Genomic DNA, 21652 nt, shown 5'->3' on the forward strand with positions numbered 1-21652 from the left:
TAAGAGGACACCACACTGGGATATCCTGAGTCCTTGAAATTATAGGACATTCCCTATGGACATTCCGTCACAGATCCTGGTTTCCACCAATGACCAGACAGAAATGGGATGGTAATATACAGCAATAATATCATTTTATATCTATCCAAGCAGCTACAATTATCAAGAGAATTAATTTAATATAATATACTGAGGTATTCTTACCTACTGTCTTGGACTGTTGCTTTAAAGTGATTCACCTTTTTAGCATATAATTTTTATTATTGTTTTTATGTTATAATAAATTGTTATACCCTTTTGAGAACCGTGTACCATTGTATTATTACAGCCAGCGCTGGCACATACCCTTTCTTTTTTCCTTATATACTATCGGGCCTGACAAACCCTTGTGCCAGCTGCTGTATGATAGCGCACCACACAATCTATTGTATATTGCAAGTTCTGTTTCTTGTCCCCTCCACACAAACAGTATGTCGTCGATATAACGCCACCATTGAACCAGATTTGCACCCCAGCTATGGCCCTGCCATACCATAAGATTTTCCCATCCAGCCATGAAAATATTTGCATAGCTGGGGGCAAATCTGGTCCCCATGGCCGTACCGACCTCTTGAATATAAAAACAACTATTAAAATTAAAATAATTATTGAGTAAGATAAACTCAATTCCCTGTATCAATAAATTTTGCAAATCAGCAGAGATATTCGTATTATTCAAGGCTTGTTTGACAGCATGTATACCGTCCCCATGTTTTATGATCGTATACAAGGACGTTACATCTGCCGTAATTAGAAAACATTCGTCGTCCCACACAACATCCTTCATCTTATTCAAAACATCTTTAGTGTCTTTGAGGTGGGATCTATTTTCAAGCACAATTGGCTGCAAATAGTGATCGATAAAGTACGATAAATTACCAGTAATGCTATTAGTACCAGCGACGATAGGCCGTCCTGGTGGATTGATTATATTTTTATGGACTTTTGGCAAGAGATAGAGCACAGGCACAGAGTACTCCTCTCTTACCAAAAATCCTGCAGTGTCACTATTTAAAGTGCCTGATGCTACATACCCATCGATAAAAGTTTTCAAATTAAGCAAAATCCTCTGTGACGGGTCAGTCTTCAGTTTCCTGTAGGTGACACCGTCGTTAAGCTGTCGTAAGGCCTCAGAGGTGTACATGGCTTTGTTTAAAATAATGACCGCTCCGCCCTTGTCGGCCGGCTTTATTATAATATTGATGTTATCCTTTAGACTATCAACAGCTTCTCTTTCAATTTTAGTTAAATTGTGCTTAAGGGTAGGTAAATTGTCCTTCAATATTTGAAATTCACTATTAACAATTTTTTGAAATGATTCAATAAAGCATCCCTTCATATACTGGGGATTAAATACAGAGGGTTTCTTAAAGGGGGTGATGTCCTGATTGGTGTTACTGGGTTCCTTTGTAGCAAAAAACTTTTTTAGAGTAACTTTGCGGATGAATTTGTTAACATCTAAATATAAATCGAAAAAATTGTTTGTATTGCTAGGAGCATATTTAAGTCCTTTTTGTAAAATAGATGTCTCCCCTTCCGTGAGTACATGATCGCTAAGGTTGTAAATTTTTGTAACCTTATCCTCTGAATTATCAATAATGGGTTTAGGATGTTTAAGTCTTCTTTTGGTCCTAATTCTTTTACGTGAACCTCCTCTTTTACCTCTTTTTGTTTTTCTCCTCTTTTTATTACTAGCACCTGGGTTAGGTTTATCAGGGCCTAATTTGGTCGCCATGTCTGGCGATTCCGGTCTAAAAAATCCGACCTATTATTGTGGTGAGCCAGAAGATTAAATCTATTCTGGGAGGAAAACCGATCGACCCAATTTGAAGTATTGGGTCTGTCCTGTTCCCTATTTCTATATTGTTGTTGTTCCAGAAAAACAGGGTCATTCCTTCTATTTTCCCAACTCCTAAAATTGTTCTTATAGGGTACCATTTTCCATGTTTTTGGTTTGGGTAATTGACGAGGGGTTCTTTGTGGTAATGGTGTTTTGGGCAAATTAGTCCTCAGTTTTTCACTATATAATGGTCTCTCTAACGGTGGAGGGTGATTTTGATATCTCCTCTTATTAATTGTGCGTTCGTTTCTGGGAGTGAATGTGCCGGGATTGGGTCATTGGCGGACCGCTGGTGGTCCTGGAACGGGCCTCCCAGGGTTACCGCCATCTTTTTCTCCCTCGCCCCCATTCCTATCCCGTTGAAACTTTTTTTGTTTCCTCCGCATCAATTCATTCTCATTTTTTTGGATTTTGGTTTTAATGTTATTCTCCAACTCTTTATATTCTGTTTGATTTTAAAAGGGTCCGTAAGAGATTCTAATTTTTTAATGTCAGATTCAACATCTTCTAATTCCGTTTTTCTCTCCTCAATAATTAACTCCATGAGAGAGACAGAACAGGTATTAAGGATATTATTCCATTTGTGAACAAAATTTTCTGAAGGTTTATTGAAGGAAGCTTTCTTTAATATCTGAAGTCCCTTAGGCACTAATTGAACTGATAAATATTTCTCAAGAGTGGTGATCTCCCACCAGAGACGGCTCTCTTTTAAGAGAGTTTTCTCTAATCTAGACATAACATTGTCTAATGTGTCATCCAAAATCTCAATATTCTCTATTTTATCAAGTGAAAAAACAGTATTAATATGTTGATGACGTGTATTCCGATGGACAAACATGATAGCAGCCTAGAACAATATTTCAGGCAAGTGAAAGGACAATACAAAAAACAAAAGGTGTAGAAAAGTCCCAAGGCGCTATCTGTCCTTGCAGCCACCGACCCAAATGGAGGAACACTCGGAACTCCTCACTAGCAAGTACTGTGGAACGAAGAAGGGTCTCGACGGCGCTGAACAAGTATGTCTCTCGGAATGTATGTTGCTCGTGATGTAGGGCAAAGAATATATGAAAAAAACGTGTTAGATTTTTCAAAAAACGGGGTGTTTAAATAAACCACTTAGTAGGGGAATTCGTACCCAGACTCACAGGGTAGGGGTGTGGTAAAAGTGTATAAAGGTATCTTTAAAGGGGTCCACCCGTGCAGATAGAAAATAGCTGGAGTACCAAGATAATGGAACAGTGTCCAAGATGGCGTACCGTACTCACTGTATATACAGGAGCTTGACGTGTATAAAGGTATCTTTGGTCACACACACAATACAAAAATATATCCAGAGATTGCAGATGCCTACCGTACTCACTAGGTGGGTAGGTGGGATACACATATAAAGGTTTCTTTTGGATGTAGCCGGATCTCTCAGATCTTTTTTCAACCCCATCCATGGGGTATATGGTGTATAAAAGAAAGGAGGACCGGTCTCAATAAAAGATTTATTGTAGGTACACCTGATATGTGGCCAATCGGCCAATAGCCACACACAGAAAGTCCAATGCAATCAAAACAAAGATAAAAGATAAAAACTCACTTCTCTGCCAATCTTTTATTGAGACCGGTCCTCCTTTCTTTTATACACCATATACCCCTGGGATGGGGTTGATAAAGATCTGAGAGATCCGGCTACATCCAAAAGAAACCTTTATATGTGTGTCCCACCTACCCACCTAGTGAGTATGGTAGGCATCTGCAATCTCTGGATATATTTTTGTATTGTGTGTGTGACCAAAGATACCTTTATACACGTCAAGCTCCTGTATATACAGTGAGTACGGTACGCCATCTTGGACACTGTTCCATTATCTTGGTACTCCAGCTATTTTCTATCTGCACGGGTGGACCCCTTTAAAGATACCTTTATACACTTTTACCACACCCCTACCCTGTGAGTCTGGGTACGAATTCCCCTACTAAGTGGTTTATTTAAACACCCCGTTTTTTGAAAAATCTAACACGTTTTTTTCATATATTCTTTGCCCTACATCACGAGCAACATACATTCCGAGAGACATACTTGTTCAGCGCCGTCGAGACCCTTCTTCGTTCCACAGTACTTGCTAGTGAGGAGTTCCGAGTGTTCCTCCATTTGGGTCGGTGGCTGCAAGGACAGATAGCGCCTTGGGACTTTTCTACACCTTTTGTTTTTTGTATTGTCCTTTCACTTGCCTGAAATATTGTTCTAGGCTGCTATCATGTTTGTCCATCGGAATACACGTCATCAACATATTAATACTGTTTTTTCACTTGATAAAATAGAGAATATTGAGATTTTGGATGACACATTAGACAATGTTATGTCTAGATTAGAGAAAACTCTCTTAAAAGAGAGCCGTCTCTGGTGGGAGATCACCACTCTTGAGAAATATTTATCAGTTCAATTAGTGCCTAAGGGACTTCAGATATTAAAGAAAGCTTCCTTCAATAAACCTTCAGAAAATTTTGTTCACAAATGGAATAATATCCTTAATACCTGTTCTGTCTCTCTCATGGAGTTAATTATTGAGGAGAGAAAAACGGAATTAGAAGAAGTTGAATCTGACATTAAAAAATTAGAATTAGAAATTAGAGAGGCCGTGGAATTCGCGGCTAATTTCCCACACTCTTACACGGTTTGCCTGGGTGATTTTAATAAAGTGCTGGATTCACGTCTTGATAGATCGAAACCTAACCCTCAGGGTATCAATGAAGGGAGGAGATTCCGTGACTTTGTGCGGGAGGTGGGATGGTGGGATCCCTGGCGACTTAGGAACCCAGATCGAAAACAATTCTCTTGTTATTCCGAGTCATATAAGGTCTTCTCGCGGATAGATTTAGTGTTTGTATCGGGAGAGCTACTTAATAGGGTAAACAAGATAGAGTATAAATCCCGGGGGATTTCGGACCACTCCCCGGTGGTGGTCGAGTTGGACCTGGGGAGGCAAGTCGGATTTCGGTACTGGAAATTGCGGTCTTTTTGGTTATTTCAGATTGGGGATGTCCAAGAAATTGAATCCGCGATAGAAGAGTTTTTTCAGTGGAATCAGGGGTCGGCATCTAGCATTATTATTTGGGACTCATTCAAGGCCTATATCAGGGGCATTTTAATTAAGAAAATTGCGTACGTTAAAAAGAAGTATAGAAGCGGGGCACAAGCCTTGGAAGATAAATCTCTAGATCTTGAAACGAAATTCCTGAATAGTGGCTTAGAAGAGGATCGAGAAGCATGGTTACTAGCACAGAGTGAATGGCGGAAGTACATTCAAGATGCTGAGAGCCATAGGTTGTCAGTGGGAGACCATCGTCGGTTCATAAACATGGACCGGGCAGGAAAATGGCTGGCATTACTGGCCAAGCAGGAAAGGTCATCCAACGTTATTTCTAATATTATAAACGAATCGGATGATATAGTGTATGATACTCCCTCGATAGTTTCTAGTTTTGTTTCTCATTATAAAAAGGTATATCAGTCCCATTCTGAGAACAATCAGGGGAGTATCGCAGATTACTTGAGCGCCTTAAACTTGCCTCAAATTTCAAATGAGTCTAAGGAATTTCTTAATGCACCAATTAGCAAGGAGGAAGTGGCCGCTGTACTCCAGTCATTACCCAGAAATAAGGCTCCAGGTTTAGATGGGCTTCCGGGCGAGTTTTACCAGAAATACTCCAAAGCTTTAGTTTCCCCGCTATGGGAGCTAATGGGGAGTATTTTTAATGAAGGGAAATTACCACCCTCTATGTCTAGTGCAGCCATAGCTGTGATACCCAAGGCAGGGAAGGACCCTTCTAGAGTCGAATCTTATCGTCCCATTTCCATTATGACATCGGACGCTAAAATTTTAGCAAAAATATTGGCTAACCGCCTTGGGAGGGTGTTGGACGAAATCGTGCACCCCGACCAGACGGGATTTAGACCGGGAAAATCAACGGCAATTAATTTGAGAAGGGCCCTTTCCTATATTCAGATCGTTAATTTTGGAGGTGGAACCGCAGCGTTGGCGTCGTTTGATGCCAGCAGGGCATTCGATGTTGTCGAATGGGATTATTTGTGGGGTGCCCTGAAAGCGTTTGGTTTGGGGGATGCCTTCATTAAATGGGTTAAAATTTTATATCAAAGCCCAGAGGCCCGGATTTCAATCAACGGCTATATTTCCCCCCCCTTCCCATTAGCCAGAGGTACTCGGCAGGGGTGTCCCCTGTCGCCGCTGTTATTTTCGGTAGCAGTGGAGCCCCTAGCCATCATGCTTAGGCAGCGGTTGGGCTGTCAGGGAATGGGGTGGGGGGGGAATATGGTATCTCTTTATGCAGATGACTTATTAGTCGGCGTTGCTAACCCGGAAGTAGATCTGCCTGTTATTCTGGAGGGCCTTAAGGAATTTGGTGATTATTCCGGGATAAAAATGAATTGGGATAAGTCCAATTTGATGTTTTTGGGCCCGAATGTGCCTGATATCCGGCTTGCCTTCCCGTTAAAAATCTCCGCTAAGTTCAGTTATCTAGGTGTTAAGGTGTCAAGCATGCCCAGTGATTACTATGTGGATAACCTAGAGCCATTGTTGAGAGAAATTAAGACTAAATGTAGAAGATGGGTGGGTCTCCCGATTTCACAAATTGCTAGGGTGAATCTTATCAAGATGTTTGTACAGCCAAAGGTATTATACTTATTATTACAATCCCCGACTTACATAAATGCTAAATTTTTTCAGGAACTTAATAGTATTTTATCTTCCTTTGTTTGGAAGAATAAAAGGGCGAGGATTAAGCTTCCCACTCTCAGCAGGGATAGATCGGAGGGGGGATTGGCGCTTCCTAATTTGAAAATATATTATTTTTCTGCCCAGCTAACACATTTATGTTCATGGATCCAAGAAGGAGACATTCCGTACGAGTCCAGAATCCTAGCCGCATGTGGGAATCATGGCTTTACTCCATTGCAACTGTTACTATCTGGTGGGATAGGTAGGGGTTTACCCCCTATAACCATGCAATCTTTAAGAGTATGGGAACAGGTACAGAAGCTATTACGGTTCCGGGATATAGATGCGCAAGCCTCTATTTTTTCTCTTCCTGTAGTTAAGAAGTTGAAATCAACAGCGGGGGGTATATGAGCAAAGTATGGAATGACTTCGGTGGGTCACTTTGTTAAAGAGGGCAGGATTTGCTCCTTCGAGGATTTAAAATTGTGGAATGATATCCCAGATAGTATGCTTATCTTTTATATGCAGATGAGGAGTGCCTTGATGCAAATAATAAAGGGTGACTCCATTAATGTGGGTGACTCGCCCTGTACGAACTTTATAAGGAAATTGGGTCCTAGGAAACGCCTTTCTAAAATATATAAATTCATTCATTCCCTGTATCAACAGGAGGAGATGGGGACATTAAGATCCCAGTGGTCGAAGGTAATTCCCCAGATATCCACAGAAGTGTGGAGGGAAATATTAGCAGCCCCATATAAATCCTCATTGTCTATGCGGGTACAACAGATCCATTTTAATATATTGCATCGAATTTATATGACCCCGGTACGACTGAGAGAAATGGGTATGGCATATCCAGATAGGTGCCCGAAGTGTGGGAGAGAGCAAGCTAATTTCTGGCACCTATTGTGGGATTGCCCTCGGGTTCAGAGATTTTGGGACGAGATATGTAGCATTATGTCGGAAGTGGGTATTCCAGGAGAGAGGTTAACACCTATTAATTTGGTATTGGGCGCTTGGTCAAATAACCAACGACAGGACCTATGGATACAACTGGCAAGGAATTTATCCGCTATAGCCAAGGTCATAATAGCCCGAAAATGGATGGCCCCCTCTGCCCCTGTAGTATGCGAATGGTTGACTACGGTGAATAGTACTTGCACTCACGAAAAGTTTGAATATGCCTCTAGGGGCGCTCTTCAAAAGTTCCACAAGACTTGGTGTAAATGGATCGAATCAAAATATTATAGAGTAACTTAAGACTGATAGGGCACTATATTAGGATATGGTAAGGGGGGGGGGGAATTTTGTCACTGATGATTCACTTATAAAATATGTACAGAATCAGGTAAATAATCAATTAGTTGGGTGTGAACTTAAAGAATCACATTAAGTAGCTAGTGTATTTTAATAATTTGGTCGTAACCTCTGATTCCTCACAATTACTCAATAGGTTGATATTACAGAAACACTATACACGGAACACTATCATATTGGATAAGTAGTAAGCATTAATAGAAAACGTTGGGCATACGTACAGGGTTATCGATGCTGGTCACTAGGTATAATGAATTCAGTTGCGGGAACAACATAGTCTCCATAAAGGGGTTATTTGTATGAACTTCCAAGCTTTATTCCATTATTCAGAGAAGGTTGTCTAGAGGATAGTTCTGACTATTTTGGCAAATAGGATAGAGTGTGTGTCAGTTATCGTTATAAGAGAGAAAAGCTGTATGGTCTGGCCGGCCCTTGCTCGTATTTGTATTGTATAATTCTGTTGTCTTTATATGTATTGCATATGAAAAATAAAAACACAATTTAAAAAAAAAAAAATTAGAATCTCTTACAGACCCTTTTAAAAATCAAACAGAATATAAAGAGTTGGAGAATAACATTAAAACCAAAATCCAAAAAAATGAGAATGAATTGATGCGGAGGAAACAAAAAAAGTTTCAACGGGATAGGAATGGGGGCGAGGGAGAAAAATATGGCGGTAACCCTGGGAGGCCCGTTCCAGGACCACCAGCGGTCCGCCAACGACCCAATCCCGGCACATTCACTCCCAGAAACGAACGCACAATTAATAAGAGGAGATATCAAAATCACCCTCCACCGTTAGAGAGACCATTATATAGTAAAATACTGAGGACTAATTTGCCCAAAACACCATTACCACAAAGAACCCCTCGTCAATTACCCAAACCAAAAACATGGAAAAGGGTACCCTATAAGAACAATTTTAGGAGTTGGGAAAATAGAAGGAATGACCCTGTTTTTCCGGAACAACAACAATATAGAAATAGGGAACAGGACAGACCCAATACTTCAAATTGGGTCGATCGGTTTTCCTCCCAGAATAGATTTAATCTTCTGGCTCACCACAATAATAGGTCGGATTTTTTAGACCGGAATCGCCAGACATGGCGACCAAATTAGGCCCTGATAAACCTAACCCAGGTGCTAGTAATAAAAAGAGGAGAAAAACAAAAAGAGGTAAAAGAGGAGGTTCACGTAAAAGAATTAGGACCAAAAGAAGACTTAAACATCCTAAACCCATCATTGATAATTCAGAGGATAAGGTTACAAAAATTTACAACCTTAGCGATCATGTACTCACGGAAGGGGAGACATCTATTTTACAAAAAGGACTTAAATATGCTCCTAGCAATACAATCAATTTTTTCAATTTATATTTAGATGTTAACAAATTCATCCGCAAAGTTACTCTAAAAAAGTTTTTTGCTACAAAGGAACCCAGTAACACCAATCAGGACATCACCCCCTTTAAGAAACCCTCTGTATTTAATCCCCAGTATATGAAGGGATGCTTTATTGAATCATTTCAAAAAATTGTTAATAGTGAATTTCAAATATTGAAGGACAATTTACCTACCCTTAAGCACAATTTAACTAAAATTGAAAGAGAAGCTGTTGATAGTCTAAAGGATAACATCAATATTATAATAAAGCCGGCCGACAAGGGCGGAGCGGTCGTTATTTTAAACAAAGCCATGTACACCTCTGAGGCCTTACGACAGCTTAACGACGGTGTCACCTACAGGAAACTGAGGATTTTGCTTAATTTGAAAACTTTTATCGATGGGTATGTAGCATCAGGCACTTTAAATAGTGACACTGCGGGATTTTTGGTAAGAGAGGAGTACTCTGTGCCTGTGCTCTATCTCTTGCCAAAAGTCCATAAAAATATAATCAATCCACCAGGACGGCCTATCGTCGCTGGTACTAATAGCATTACTGCTAATTTATCGTACTTTATCGATCACTATTTGCAGCCAATTGTGCTTGAAAATAGATCCCACCTCAAAGACACTAAAGATGTTTTGAATAAGATGAAGGATGTTGTGTGGGACGACGAATGTTTTCTAATTACGGCAGATGTAACGTCCTTGTATACGATCATAAAACATGGGGACGGTATACATGCTGTCAAACAAGCCTTGAATAATACGAATATCTCTGCTGATTTGCAAAATTTATTGATACAGGGAATTGAGTTTATCTTACTCAATAATTATTTTAATTTTAATAGTTGTTTTTATATTCAAGAGGTCGGTACGGCCATGGGGACCAGATTTGCCCCCAGCTATGCAAATATTTTCATGGCTGGATGGGAAAATCTTATGGTATGGCAGGGCCATAGCTGGGGTGCAAATCTGGTTCAATGGTGGCGTTATATCGACGACATACTGTTTGTGTGGAGGGGACAAGAAACAGAACTTAATGAATTTTGTAAGTACTTAAATAATAATTGCCTTAACATCCAACTTACATTTAACATTAGTAAAATTGAGGTCAACTTTCTTGATTTAAGAATTTTCGTGGAGAATAATAAACTTGAGACCACCATTTATTACAAGCCTTCAGATTCAAATTCATACATTTGTCCATCCAGTAACCACCTGAAGAGATGGGTATCCAATGTCCCCAAAGGACAGTTCGTGCGTTTGAAACTGTTCCAGTTCTAATAATTTTGAAGCTAGTGCTGAAAAAATGAAAAATAAATTTCTAAATAAAGGCTATGATGGCACACTATTGGGAGTAGCCCTGGACGAGACTAGATCCCTCTCAAGGGAGGATCTCCTTAAAGATAAACCCATCAGCGATATCCCCAACACTCAGCAATATACAGTGGCTTTCAGCACACAGTATAATGCCTACCACAGGTCCATTGAGCAGGTTTTTAAACGTAACTGGAAACTTCTATTAGAGGATCCGGTTCTAGCTAATATCTTGCCCAGTAAACTCAAATTTGTGTACAGACGAGCTGCAAGTCTTAGGGATAAATTAGTGAAAAGTGCATTTATAGAACAAAATGTTATTTCGACACGTAATAACGGCTTTCACCGCTGTGGTGACTGTGCCATGTGTAAATCATGTCCATCATCTACTTGAAAATTTACAGCAATTGAACTGAATCACACTGTTGTTAAGCCAAAACAATTTATTACTTGTAATTCAAATTACGTGGTTTATGCCATCAGATGTTCCTGTGATAAATTGTATATCGGCAAGACTAAAAGAAGTCTTAAAGTTTGTCTCGCCGAACATGTTCGGAATATAAAAAAAGGTTTTAAAGAACATCCTTTCTCACAGCATTTTTTAGAAATGCATAATAGCTCCACCAAGTCTATTACTGGCTTTTGGGGGTTGGAGATGGTTAAAACCAACTGGAGATATAACAATAGGGATGTTCGCCTTGCACAAACCGAGATGCGTTGGATTTTTAATTTGTCCACTCTATCCCCTGGTGGCCTAAACCACGATTTTGAATTGAAATGTTTTTTGTAAATATTTTAAAGATTTTTTAATCTATTGATTCTGTTATTAATATGTCATTTGCACTTTTTGTATTTTTGTACTTTTGTATATTTTTTGTACATGTATATGATGTTAATGGAGAAAGCATATTTTTGAATGAGGATTTTCAGTAATTATCCCATTAATCCTCATATTTATATAGGATGCTTTATCAGTCACTATATTCCTATTCTAGTTGAATTTTATGATGCACTATTTTTATTATAAAGTTGCCATTATTTATGTCCACAGCGTTATCTTACTTCCGGCTGTGCGTTCCACAGACCGGAAGTGTTACGCGGTGTATTGATATAAACCATCCGGCTATTAGAGCCATCGGTGCTGCTTAATATTGCAGCCCCACGTGAGCGCAATCTCAAGCTTCCGGCTGTGTACTTCACAGACCGGGGTTCTGTATGCCCCGAGCGTCTGAATTAGCCGGAAGTCATGTGGTCTATACGACACTTCCGGTTTTTGCGTTCCAAATCGCGGAAGCCTTACGCTAATATGCGTTCCACTGCGGGGAAACGTATTGTTTATAGCCTATTTAATATTATACGTTTCATGATAGTTCTCCCCAGTTTGTCCGCTATTATAGCGACATTACTGGACTATATTTATATATGTTATTGCACTCTTCTTTGAGTTTCTAAGTCTAATTACATTAACCCGGAAGTGCTTTCTCCATACCCTATTTAACCACTGCCTGTTCACTCACTCTCTACCTTGAAAAAGGCTGCTGTGACAGCCGAAACATGTTGGCAGAGAAGTGAGTTTTTATCTTTTATCTTTGTTTTTATTGCATTGGACTTTCTGTGTGTGGCTATTGGCCAATTGGCCACATATCAGGTGTACCTACAATAAATCTTTTATTGAGACCGGTCCTCCTTTCTTTTATACACCATATACCCCTGGGATGGGGTTGATAAAGATCTGAGAGATCCGGCTACATCCAAAAGAAACCTTTATATGTGTATCCCACCTACCCACCTAGTGAGTACGGTAGGCATCTGCAATCTCTGGATATATTTTTGTATTGTGTGTGTGACCAAAGATACCTTTATACACGTCAAGCTCCTGTATATACAGTGAGTACGGTACGCCATCTTGGACACTGTTCCATTATCTTGGTACTCCAGCTATTTTCTATCTGCACGGGTGGACCCCTTTAAAGATACCTTTATACACTTTTACCACACCCCTACCCTGTGAGTCTGGGTACGAATTCCTCTACTAAGTGGTTTATTTAAACACCCCGTTTTTTGAAAAATCTAACACGTTTTTTTCATATATTCTTTGCCCTACATCACGAGCAACATACATTCCGAGAGACATACTTGTTCAGCGCCGTCGAGACCCTTCTTCGTTCCACAGAGATTGTGGGACGTTTGCCAGTGACCGCTACAACAGGATATCGTCATCCATTTATACGGCTTGCTACATTGTTAAAGCCATTCTCTCACCACAATATGTAGCTCTGTGGAGAACGCCAACAGGAGCAGGAAAAATTAACCTTTAATTGTATTTTGATATCAGTCTACCTTCTACCAATTAAATGAAAATTTAGAGACTGAAATCCATAATACACCTATTTAAACTGACACTCTTCAAACCCAGCACTTGCAACAGATTGTTACAAGTTTTCCTCTGCAATAAAATATGATATATGGGGGGAAATTTACTAAAGGAAATTTGTAAAAAATAGGTGTATTTGTATCTAGAAATACACCTATTTTTGACATTTACTATCCCGAAAATACCGTAGTTCGTATTCGTATTGATAGCACATCAATACGAATACGAATTGCCGTATTTTTGGGATAGTAAATGTCAAAAATAAGTTTATTTCTGGATACAAATACACCTATTTTTACACCTATTATTTACAAATTTCCTTTAGTAAATTTCCCCCATAATGTTTAAAACATGGCAAATAACTCCCAGGCTATTTAGCCATTATTAAGGGAAATACGTTTGAACACAACAAATTATACACCACAGTAATGCAAGTTAACAAAAAACAGTCATTGAGACTGTGTGAATTACAAGTGTTCATTACAGTGTGCCACCTGCTTGCCACCTTCTTTTAAACACTAAATTTTCTTTGTTGTGTCTTTATATCACTTTGTGTTGAATGTGTGTTTTATATTTCGCAGCCATTTTTACAATTACTTAATAAAAATTACATTTTAATGATTTAGGTGCACCATATAAAGGACATACATTTTCTCTCTTTTCTCTTGTACCAGTTTTCCCTTTTCCTTTTGGATAATTGGTACTTTATCGTGTAAGTTCTTGATCCAGGATTACACCTGGCCCTGGTCCTGACACTTGTTTTGCACTGACACTAGTGCAATTAGAAAACTGCGGCTTATTATATATATATATATATTTTTATATTTCTTGATTTTCAAAAATCATAAAAACAAAAGGTACATTAGTGCCCAAGTCCACCACTGGTTTCCAGGGTTGAATATTTGCCATGCAGGTGGTAATGCAGGATAGAAGAGGGAGGCAGTAGGTAATAGAGATGGAATAGGGAGAAAGTGGGTGATAGTATAGGAGAGGGTGACAGGGGGATGGGGGAGGTTTGCACTGGGTGTTTACTTTTGAATTTTCCCCTGCTCCCCCCTCCAAAGGCATACACCATAACATATGTGCTCAGTTATCTGCTCATTCTCCCGTTTCCCAGAACTGCCCCTCCTGGTGCCCATGGATGGGATCCACCACCTCAAGCTGCACTTACTTACAAGAGGTTATTCACAGAGTCTGAATACAGGCTGCCTGTTTTAACTGTGTGCTTCTGACAGCTCATAAGCCCCAGGACCAAATGGTGCTCTTGCTGCCATCTGCCCCCCCCCAATGGATATCTGCATGTAGATGAGGGAGACAGGAGTGAAGCCTGCTGGTGGTAGTGGCAGTAGCTGAGGTTTCTGGGTGGGGCAGGAGAGGTAGAGCACTAGAGTGGGGGCGGAGCTTCCTGATGACTCCTCGTATCTCAGGCAGAGTCACTAGGCATAGGCATGTGGAGATGGTGAGGACCCACTTTGGGGTCAGGACCTACAGTTTGAGAACCGCTGCTCTAGAAGCAGTGCAAAGCTGGTGATTGCCACAGTGTGTGCTTGGTGCCTATGTGACTGCTAGTCCAGTATGTGATTAGCAGAAAGAGGTGCTATAGAAAGCTAGTACACATCTTCCCCTCCTCATATAATAATAATAATAATAATAATAATAATAATAATAATAATAATAATAATAATAATAATTTTATATATACAGCGCTCTTTGTTCAATAGGACTCAAGGAGCTTAAAAGACAGAGGGGGGAATTTACTAAGATGTGAGTTGTATTTCACATGGGATGTCATAATACAGTACAGGAACAATGAAGTACAGAAATGTTTTTCAGAAACTACAGAGAGCATGGAGAGACTGAAGGGAGTTATGGAAATGCTTGAGTAAACAGGAAAGTCTTGAGTCTGTTTTTGAAGCATTCTAGAGTGGGGGCCTCTCAAACTGTGCGGGGAAGTGAGTTCCATAAAGTCGGAGCTGCATGGCTAAAAGCTCGACCCCCAGATGAAATACGAGAGATCCTAGGTACTGCTAAAAGTCCTTCATCTACAGATAACAGTAACCGGGTGGAACAGCAATAAGGCCTGGCTCAAAACTGCTGGTATACTCCACCCTAAGGTGTTTGATGGGTCTGAGGTCAGGCCTGTGCACAGGACAGTCAGGGTCTTACGCATGAATCTCAGCAAGCATCATTTCCCAGAATACATTTCCACCGCCCCCATTGTCCAGTATCACTGTGCGTTACACCACTACAGCCTGTGTCTATGACTGTACATTTGGATTGTATGTTACTCTTGGCCATGAATACTGGAACCATGGAGCTAGTGACCAGCAGCTCTTGTTGTGGCACCCAGATACAGCTTGGGATTTGGTAGTGAGTATAGAAGACTTAGACAAGTGGTGGTTCAGCACTTTGTAGACCCGTGTTGTTAGCTTGTGCAGCCACTGCATCATGGTGGAGGTGTTGCTGCTCCCAGATGTCTCCAGCTCACGGTAGCAGCATCTACAGGTGACCTGGGGTTCTAGCAGGGCAGAGGTCTGACACAGGGGCTTGATGTATAGGTGGCATCGTGTGACCACGCCATGTTTAGTTAGTTAATAAACTCTGAGGTGTCCATCTACATTGGGCCCATTCTATAGATGCTTACATCTGCCCCGTAGCGATTATAGGACTATACATTATTAATTCTTCCTTTGCAGCTTAGTGCATCTTCCCTGATTGAAACATGAAGCTAAGTGCAGTTATTATCCCCCTAATGTTGGGGATGGCTCGTGCCGTAGTGGTACGTTCTCCTCATTTCATAGCTACAGTTGTGTGCTTGGTGGCTATTGCTCAGTGATGGGGCACAGCCATAATGGAACGTTTGCACTCTGAAGCCTTCTGCAGGAAATTGGGACATGCCAAATCATCATGTAGTGCTATAACAGGAGCAGAGGAAGACATACTGTATAAAGAGGAATGGACTGGCCCACTGCCCCACAAGGGGACATCCCCTTTCTAAAATGCCAGGGGTACTTGCTAGGTGTACTGTATTTTGTGTTCCAGAAGAAATTAAAAAAAAATCTTGATGCTAGTAAGGATGTCAGTAAGATGAGATCACTGCCTGATACCCAGCTACACGTCCTCTGTGTTATCTAATGACGATGAGGCCTATTCTCGTCTGAAGATACTTCTCTGTAATTTGGGGTTCCCATAGATTAGTATGAGAGGTTGCAATGATGGATATAAGAAGAGAACCAGCCAGAATAATGTTTGTGCCACCTGACTCATGTTGAACTCCACAAGTATGAATGTAAGGATAACAAGGAAGATCAGGTCCAACATCACACGCAGCGTCATTGTCACAGCCGCCCGAACAAGCGCCTGGTCCTGGGGGGATGAGGTGACCTGGGACATGTTCTGCCGGATCCTCCAGACATGGTGCAGGAGAGACGTCACACTGAGCCCAATACAGGTGAGAGTCAGGGTGAAGGGCAGGGTGTAACTGAGCATCATATTAGAAACACCATAAGGAACATCCACCTTCATTACAAAATGCATTAGCCCATCAGTTGTATTTGTATCCTGCAAAAATCTTATCTGAGCTTTCCAGAAGAAGGGCAAATTCACCAGGACTGACCCTATGGCTGATTCTATGAGCAGTTTGGTAACAGAAGAGGGGAACCACCTTTTCACCCAGAGGAAGATCCGGTGGGTAATGGCGACGAGCTTCACACAGTAGCAGATGGAGAGCCAGGCCGTGTTCCACAGTATCATATTGTACAGGACATACAGTGTGTAAAACATAAAAAATAACATTTCTATGTTCAATTGACTGTGAAAATGATAAAAGTAATAGTTCAACAACATAGTGCACATCATAAGGACGTTGGTGAGAGCCATAGAGAGCAGGATTGGGTCACTGGCACCAGGACTAGTGATCGTTCCCCAGAGTCTGATGTACACAGAGAGGATGGCGGAGTTCATGATGATTCCATGTATCCCAATTATAGATAAAACAATGTCTATCACAATCTGCACAGACACCAGCATTCTGCACAGACGGGCAACCTGTCCTGGTTCCCTTAGTGATATAATGACAGCAGATGGTACCTGTGCCAGTGGTGTAGTGATTACATGCCGGGCAGAGGGAGCACGGAGCAGGGGCGGAGATGCAAATCTGTCCTGTATCTGGTTTCCCGGTGTATATACTGATTTGTGTCCTCCATGACACTGAAGCAATGGGAGGAGAGGAAGCTGTGACAGGAATTATTTAGTATTATATCTGGGTAACTGATACTGTGTGCTGGATAAAAATAAAAATGACATGTACATATCGCAGGAAAGCTATAAATGGACACATCTGTTTACCGTGTGTCCCTTCCAGTCCAGGGGTACCACCATGTGTGGCCATAGGCGAATCTAGAAAAATGGTAATGGGTGGTCCCAGACTAAATCCCTTTGCATCCGTGACTATTGCGCGGCGAAGCCGTGCGGTAAAAAGGAGGCGTGGTCACATCAAAAAGATGCGTGGCATCACAAAAAGGGGCGTGCAATTAAACATTATACCACACACCATAATGCCCATTACACATTTTAGCAAACTCCATAATACCCATTACACATAAAGCCACACGCCGCAATGCCAATTATACATAAGTCCATAACGCCCATTACACATTGTGCCACACATCATGATGCCCATTACATACTATATAACAACGTAATGCCCATTACATATTTGACACATAAGTGCCACTTACCTACATGCTCATTGCTAGGGGGTTCTTGCTTGATGCTAGGGGCTTCATGCTCATTGCCAAGTGGGATTGGACCGAACCTTGGTCACCGCCCACTTCTCCTGGTTCGTCAGGGCCAGGTACATCCTGCTGGTGGTGTGTCCGTCTCCCATGTCCCCTTGCTGCCTGTGTGCTGCCGTACCTTATGCTGGCCCAGGCGACGCCATCAGCGGTCCCTCCGTGCGTGTGCGCCCAGAGGTACAGGTCGCTGAGATCGGGTGTGCTGACTCTCTAATACCGCCCTGCACCGCTCACCTTAGCCCGTCCTGTCAGTTGCTTTTCTACGCTGGACCGCGAGCCAACAGGAGCTCACGGTCCACGAGCGTGAGGCGGTGATTTACAGGGATGGCTGCCTTGGGTCAGGACACGATGTGTACTGTGGCACCATCCTCACTCACACTATACTGGGCACATGGGCTTCCCTGACCCTCAGGCAAAGCCATGCTGACACCAACACCTGACAGGACGCACTGATAATGTACACAGCATGCAGGGGAGAACAGGGACCGCCTACACAGGGGACAGGAGGCGCAGGGGGACAAACAAAGCAGCCTGCGGGCTGCCACTGACAATGCTACTGCCGAGCCTCCAGGAGACAGGTGCGTGCAGAGCGCACCTCTTCAATATATACAGCAGGGCAGCATACAGCTCTCTCTGCCCGGCTGTCATTGCTTTAAATCGTGTGCAGGCGGCGGTCTAATGGGTGGTCCGGTGCACCCCCGGACCACCCCCTAGATTCGCCTATGTGTGTGCCGTATATTTCCAGCAGTGCTGTCATGTGTGCTGTATCAGTCATGCTGCCCTTCTTTTATTAAAAGTTGTGCGCCATATCAGTCCAGGGGTGCCGTATATTTCCAGGGATTCCGGATAATTCCAGGAGTTTCGCCATGTGTGCCGTATAAGTACATGGGTCCGTCATGCGTGCTATATCAGTCCAGGGGTGCTGCGAAGTGTGCCGTATCAGTCCAGTGTATATGCCACTCACTTGTGTCGCTTAGCATTGTCATCCAGCTACCTCTGTGCAACCTTTTGGCCTAAAAATAAAATTGAGAGGTGTTTAGAATAGAGATGAGCAGTTCGGATTCCGTGGAATCTGAACTGCTCCAACCATCGCCGGCCTGACGGCACGCAAGCCAAGCACGGGTGAATGCAGGAATCTGGCGCCGGATTCTCACGAGACATCAAGTCTATAAAGGCTCGGCATCCCGATAATTCGGTGCCATTTCACACTCATGCTTCCAGCTGTGCACAGCTCTGCTCATGCCCAGCGGGTCTAATTGTGCTGCGTGCAGAAGCCTAGGGTGTTGAACTTGTCTTGAAATTGAATCATCAATCACTTGTCACATCAATAATCAAGTTTTTAGAGGGGTGTTGTGCAGAGGGGTGCAGAGCAGAGGGCAGACAGAGGGGTTTGTGCTGTGTAGACTCAGAGGGGTGTTGTGCAGTGCAGTGCAGTGTGTAGAGGGGTGTTGTGTAGTGAAGAGGGGTTTGTGCTGTGCAGAGGGGTTTGTGGCAGTGCAGTGCAGACTCAGCAGAGGGGTTTGTACTGTCAGGGCCGGTATTAGGGTGTTCGGCGCCCCCCTGCAAACTAAAAATTTGCGCCCTCAATGCCTGCTGAAGGCGCATGATGAAAAAACACATAATAGGCTTAGTAGCAGCAATACCATATGTAGATATGTAGAAATTATGGTGCCCTGTGTTAGAAAACAAATTGGTACCCTCCCCCCCACACACACACAGAAACCAAAACCAGCGATAGTGCACGCCGTGGGCGCGCGGCAAAATTTACATCGTAAATCCTATTACACATGATTTCCACTCACCGTACTGCCCATAACACATTGTCACACACCATAATTCCTATTACATTGTATACCCCACTGTAATGCCTATTGCACATTATACCACAACCGTAATGCCTATTACATATTATAACACACGCCATAATGCCTAATACATATTTTACCACACACCGTAATGCCGGTTATATAGTATGCCATATAAGTGGCGCTACATGCTCGTTGCCAGGGGTTTCTTGCTCAAATACAGGGGTTACATGCTCCTTACTAGGGGTTTCATGCCACAGAGTTACCATTAAGTGCTTATATGGTAAAGGTAGATAGCAGTTTTGGCAGTACTGGGGCAAGGAGGGGGTTAGGGTCAGGCAATATATATATATATATATATATATATATATATATATATATATATATATATATATATATATATATATATATATATACAAACTACTCACTATATATATCCCTCCAGATCTCTCACTCATTCAGCTGCCTTCCCCAGTTGAAGTAGGACACACCAGAGAGAGGTAATGGATAATGCTACTCCAGGATTTTATACCTGTAGGACTAAATGTTGTATATTTGTTCTTATTGGAAAAAAACACAAATGTTTCATTCTCCCCTTTTTTATATATGCATGAGTTGGTCATATATGTATATAATTTTTAATATGATGATATTATAATTGTAGACGATAATTCCAGCCCAAGTGCAAAGGAGAATTCACTACACCTTCTCGTGGGTATGTGTTATTACAGTCATATGTAATTACAACTGTGTAAAGAAGTACAATTATGTTTACATGTGAACACCTCATTATAGGATATTGTTGGATATCATACTACTGGGGAAGACAAGTAGTCTTCAATTATTTTTAATGGTAGGACATTTATCATTTCCTTTCTTTTTGAGTTATTCTTAAATTATGAATACGTTTTTCTAGTTCTAATTTGTATATGTACATATTTGTAGGTCTCATGCACTTAGGTGACCAAAACACCTTAAAAATCTTTTATCTACGTGTTAATAAATAACACACACTCAGAACGGTATGTACTATCATTATATTTTGATACATGATATATATATATATATATATATATATATATATATATATATATATATATATATATATATATATATATATATAAAACCCATGGTGCACTAACATATGGGAAGCACTCTTTAGACACCACGAAGGTATACTTACCTCAATTACAATAGAAATATATATATATATTTTTTGACACTTTCATCATATGAGTTTTCTGATCTTTTTCATCATCACCACCTCTCGTTCCCTTTTTTCCATTTCTTCTTGGTAAAGGCTTTTCTTTTGTAAGAATCTTTTACCTGATAAGTGAAATCGCTGTATACGATATATGTACATTTTTAAAACAGTTTTTTAATGTTTTTATTTGTACTGTATTAAAACTCAGTACTTATGTATTTTTAGATCTATATTGTATTCCCCTGATGAAGTCTTGCTAGACGAAACGCGTTGGAAGTTTTTTACCTGTTTCCTGTGAACTTCTGAGAAACAATAAAACAATACCTGGAGAATAACAACAGTTTCACTGAATGTAATTTCGGATAAACACCATTTATGGACTTGAAATTAACATAATTTAGGCGCCATACCACAAGTGTGTGTTTAGATTGTTGTATTTGTCCCCTAACCCTCTAGGGACATTGTGGTAAGGCTGCCAAGAGTGTAAATCTTTTTGTATTTAGCGCGATTGGATTATTGGTCTGTATATATATATATATATATATATATATATATATATATATATATATATATATATATATCAATTGCTGGTAACCGGCACTCCAAACTGCAGAAGACAATTGCCCCCGGTGCCCTCCAAAAGGGGGTTTGTAGAGGCAGCCACGGCTGCTGGCGGCACTCGAATGAGGGTCTTGACAACGTGAATAAGGAAGCTGGAGCCGTGTACACCTTAGTTGCTAACCGTTTCGGAAATTTTAATTCCTTCGTCAGAGAACAAAATAGAAATACAGTGCACTTACCTATATAAGCTCCCACCACACACCCCGTGCTGCAGACTCCGGCGG

The 21652-nt window shown here is 41.2% G+C and overlaps 1 protein-coding gene across 1 annotated transcript; it reads right to left on the reverse strand.

The window, feature by feature from the left end:
* Positions 1–16149: 16149 nt before the first annotated feature.
* LOC146020657 (taste receptor type 2 member 41-like) lies at positions 16150–16755 on the reverse strand. Its single transcript, XM_083153931.1, has one exon. The coding sequence runs from the start codon at positions 16753–16755 to the stop codon at positions 16150–16152; it is 606 nt and encodes a 201-aa protein (XP_083010057.1).
* Positions 16756–21652: the final 4897 nt, after the last annotated feature.

This window comes from Crinia signifera, chromosome 7 (assembly GCF_055691185.1).
Source record: "Crinia signifera chromosome 7, ASM5569118v1, whole genome shotgun sequence".
In the NCBI taxonomy this organism is placed as follows: domain Eukaryota; kingdom Metazoa; phylum Chordata; class Amphibia; order Anura; family Myobatrachidae; genus Crinia; species Crinia signifera.

Bases quoted from the DNA above. Each gene is read 5' to 3' on its own strand.
- LOC146020657 (XM_083153931.1), bottom strand. From the start codon at position 16,755: ATGATACTGTGGAACACGGCCTGGCTCTCCATCTGCTACTGTGTGAAG.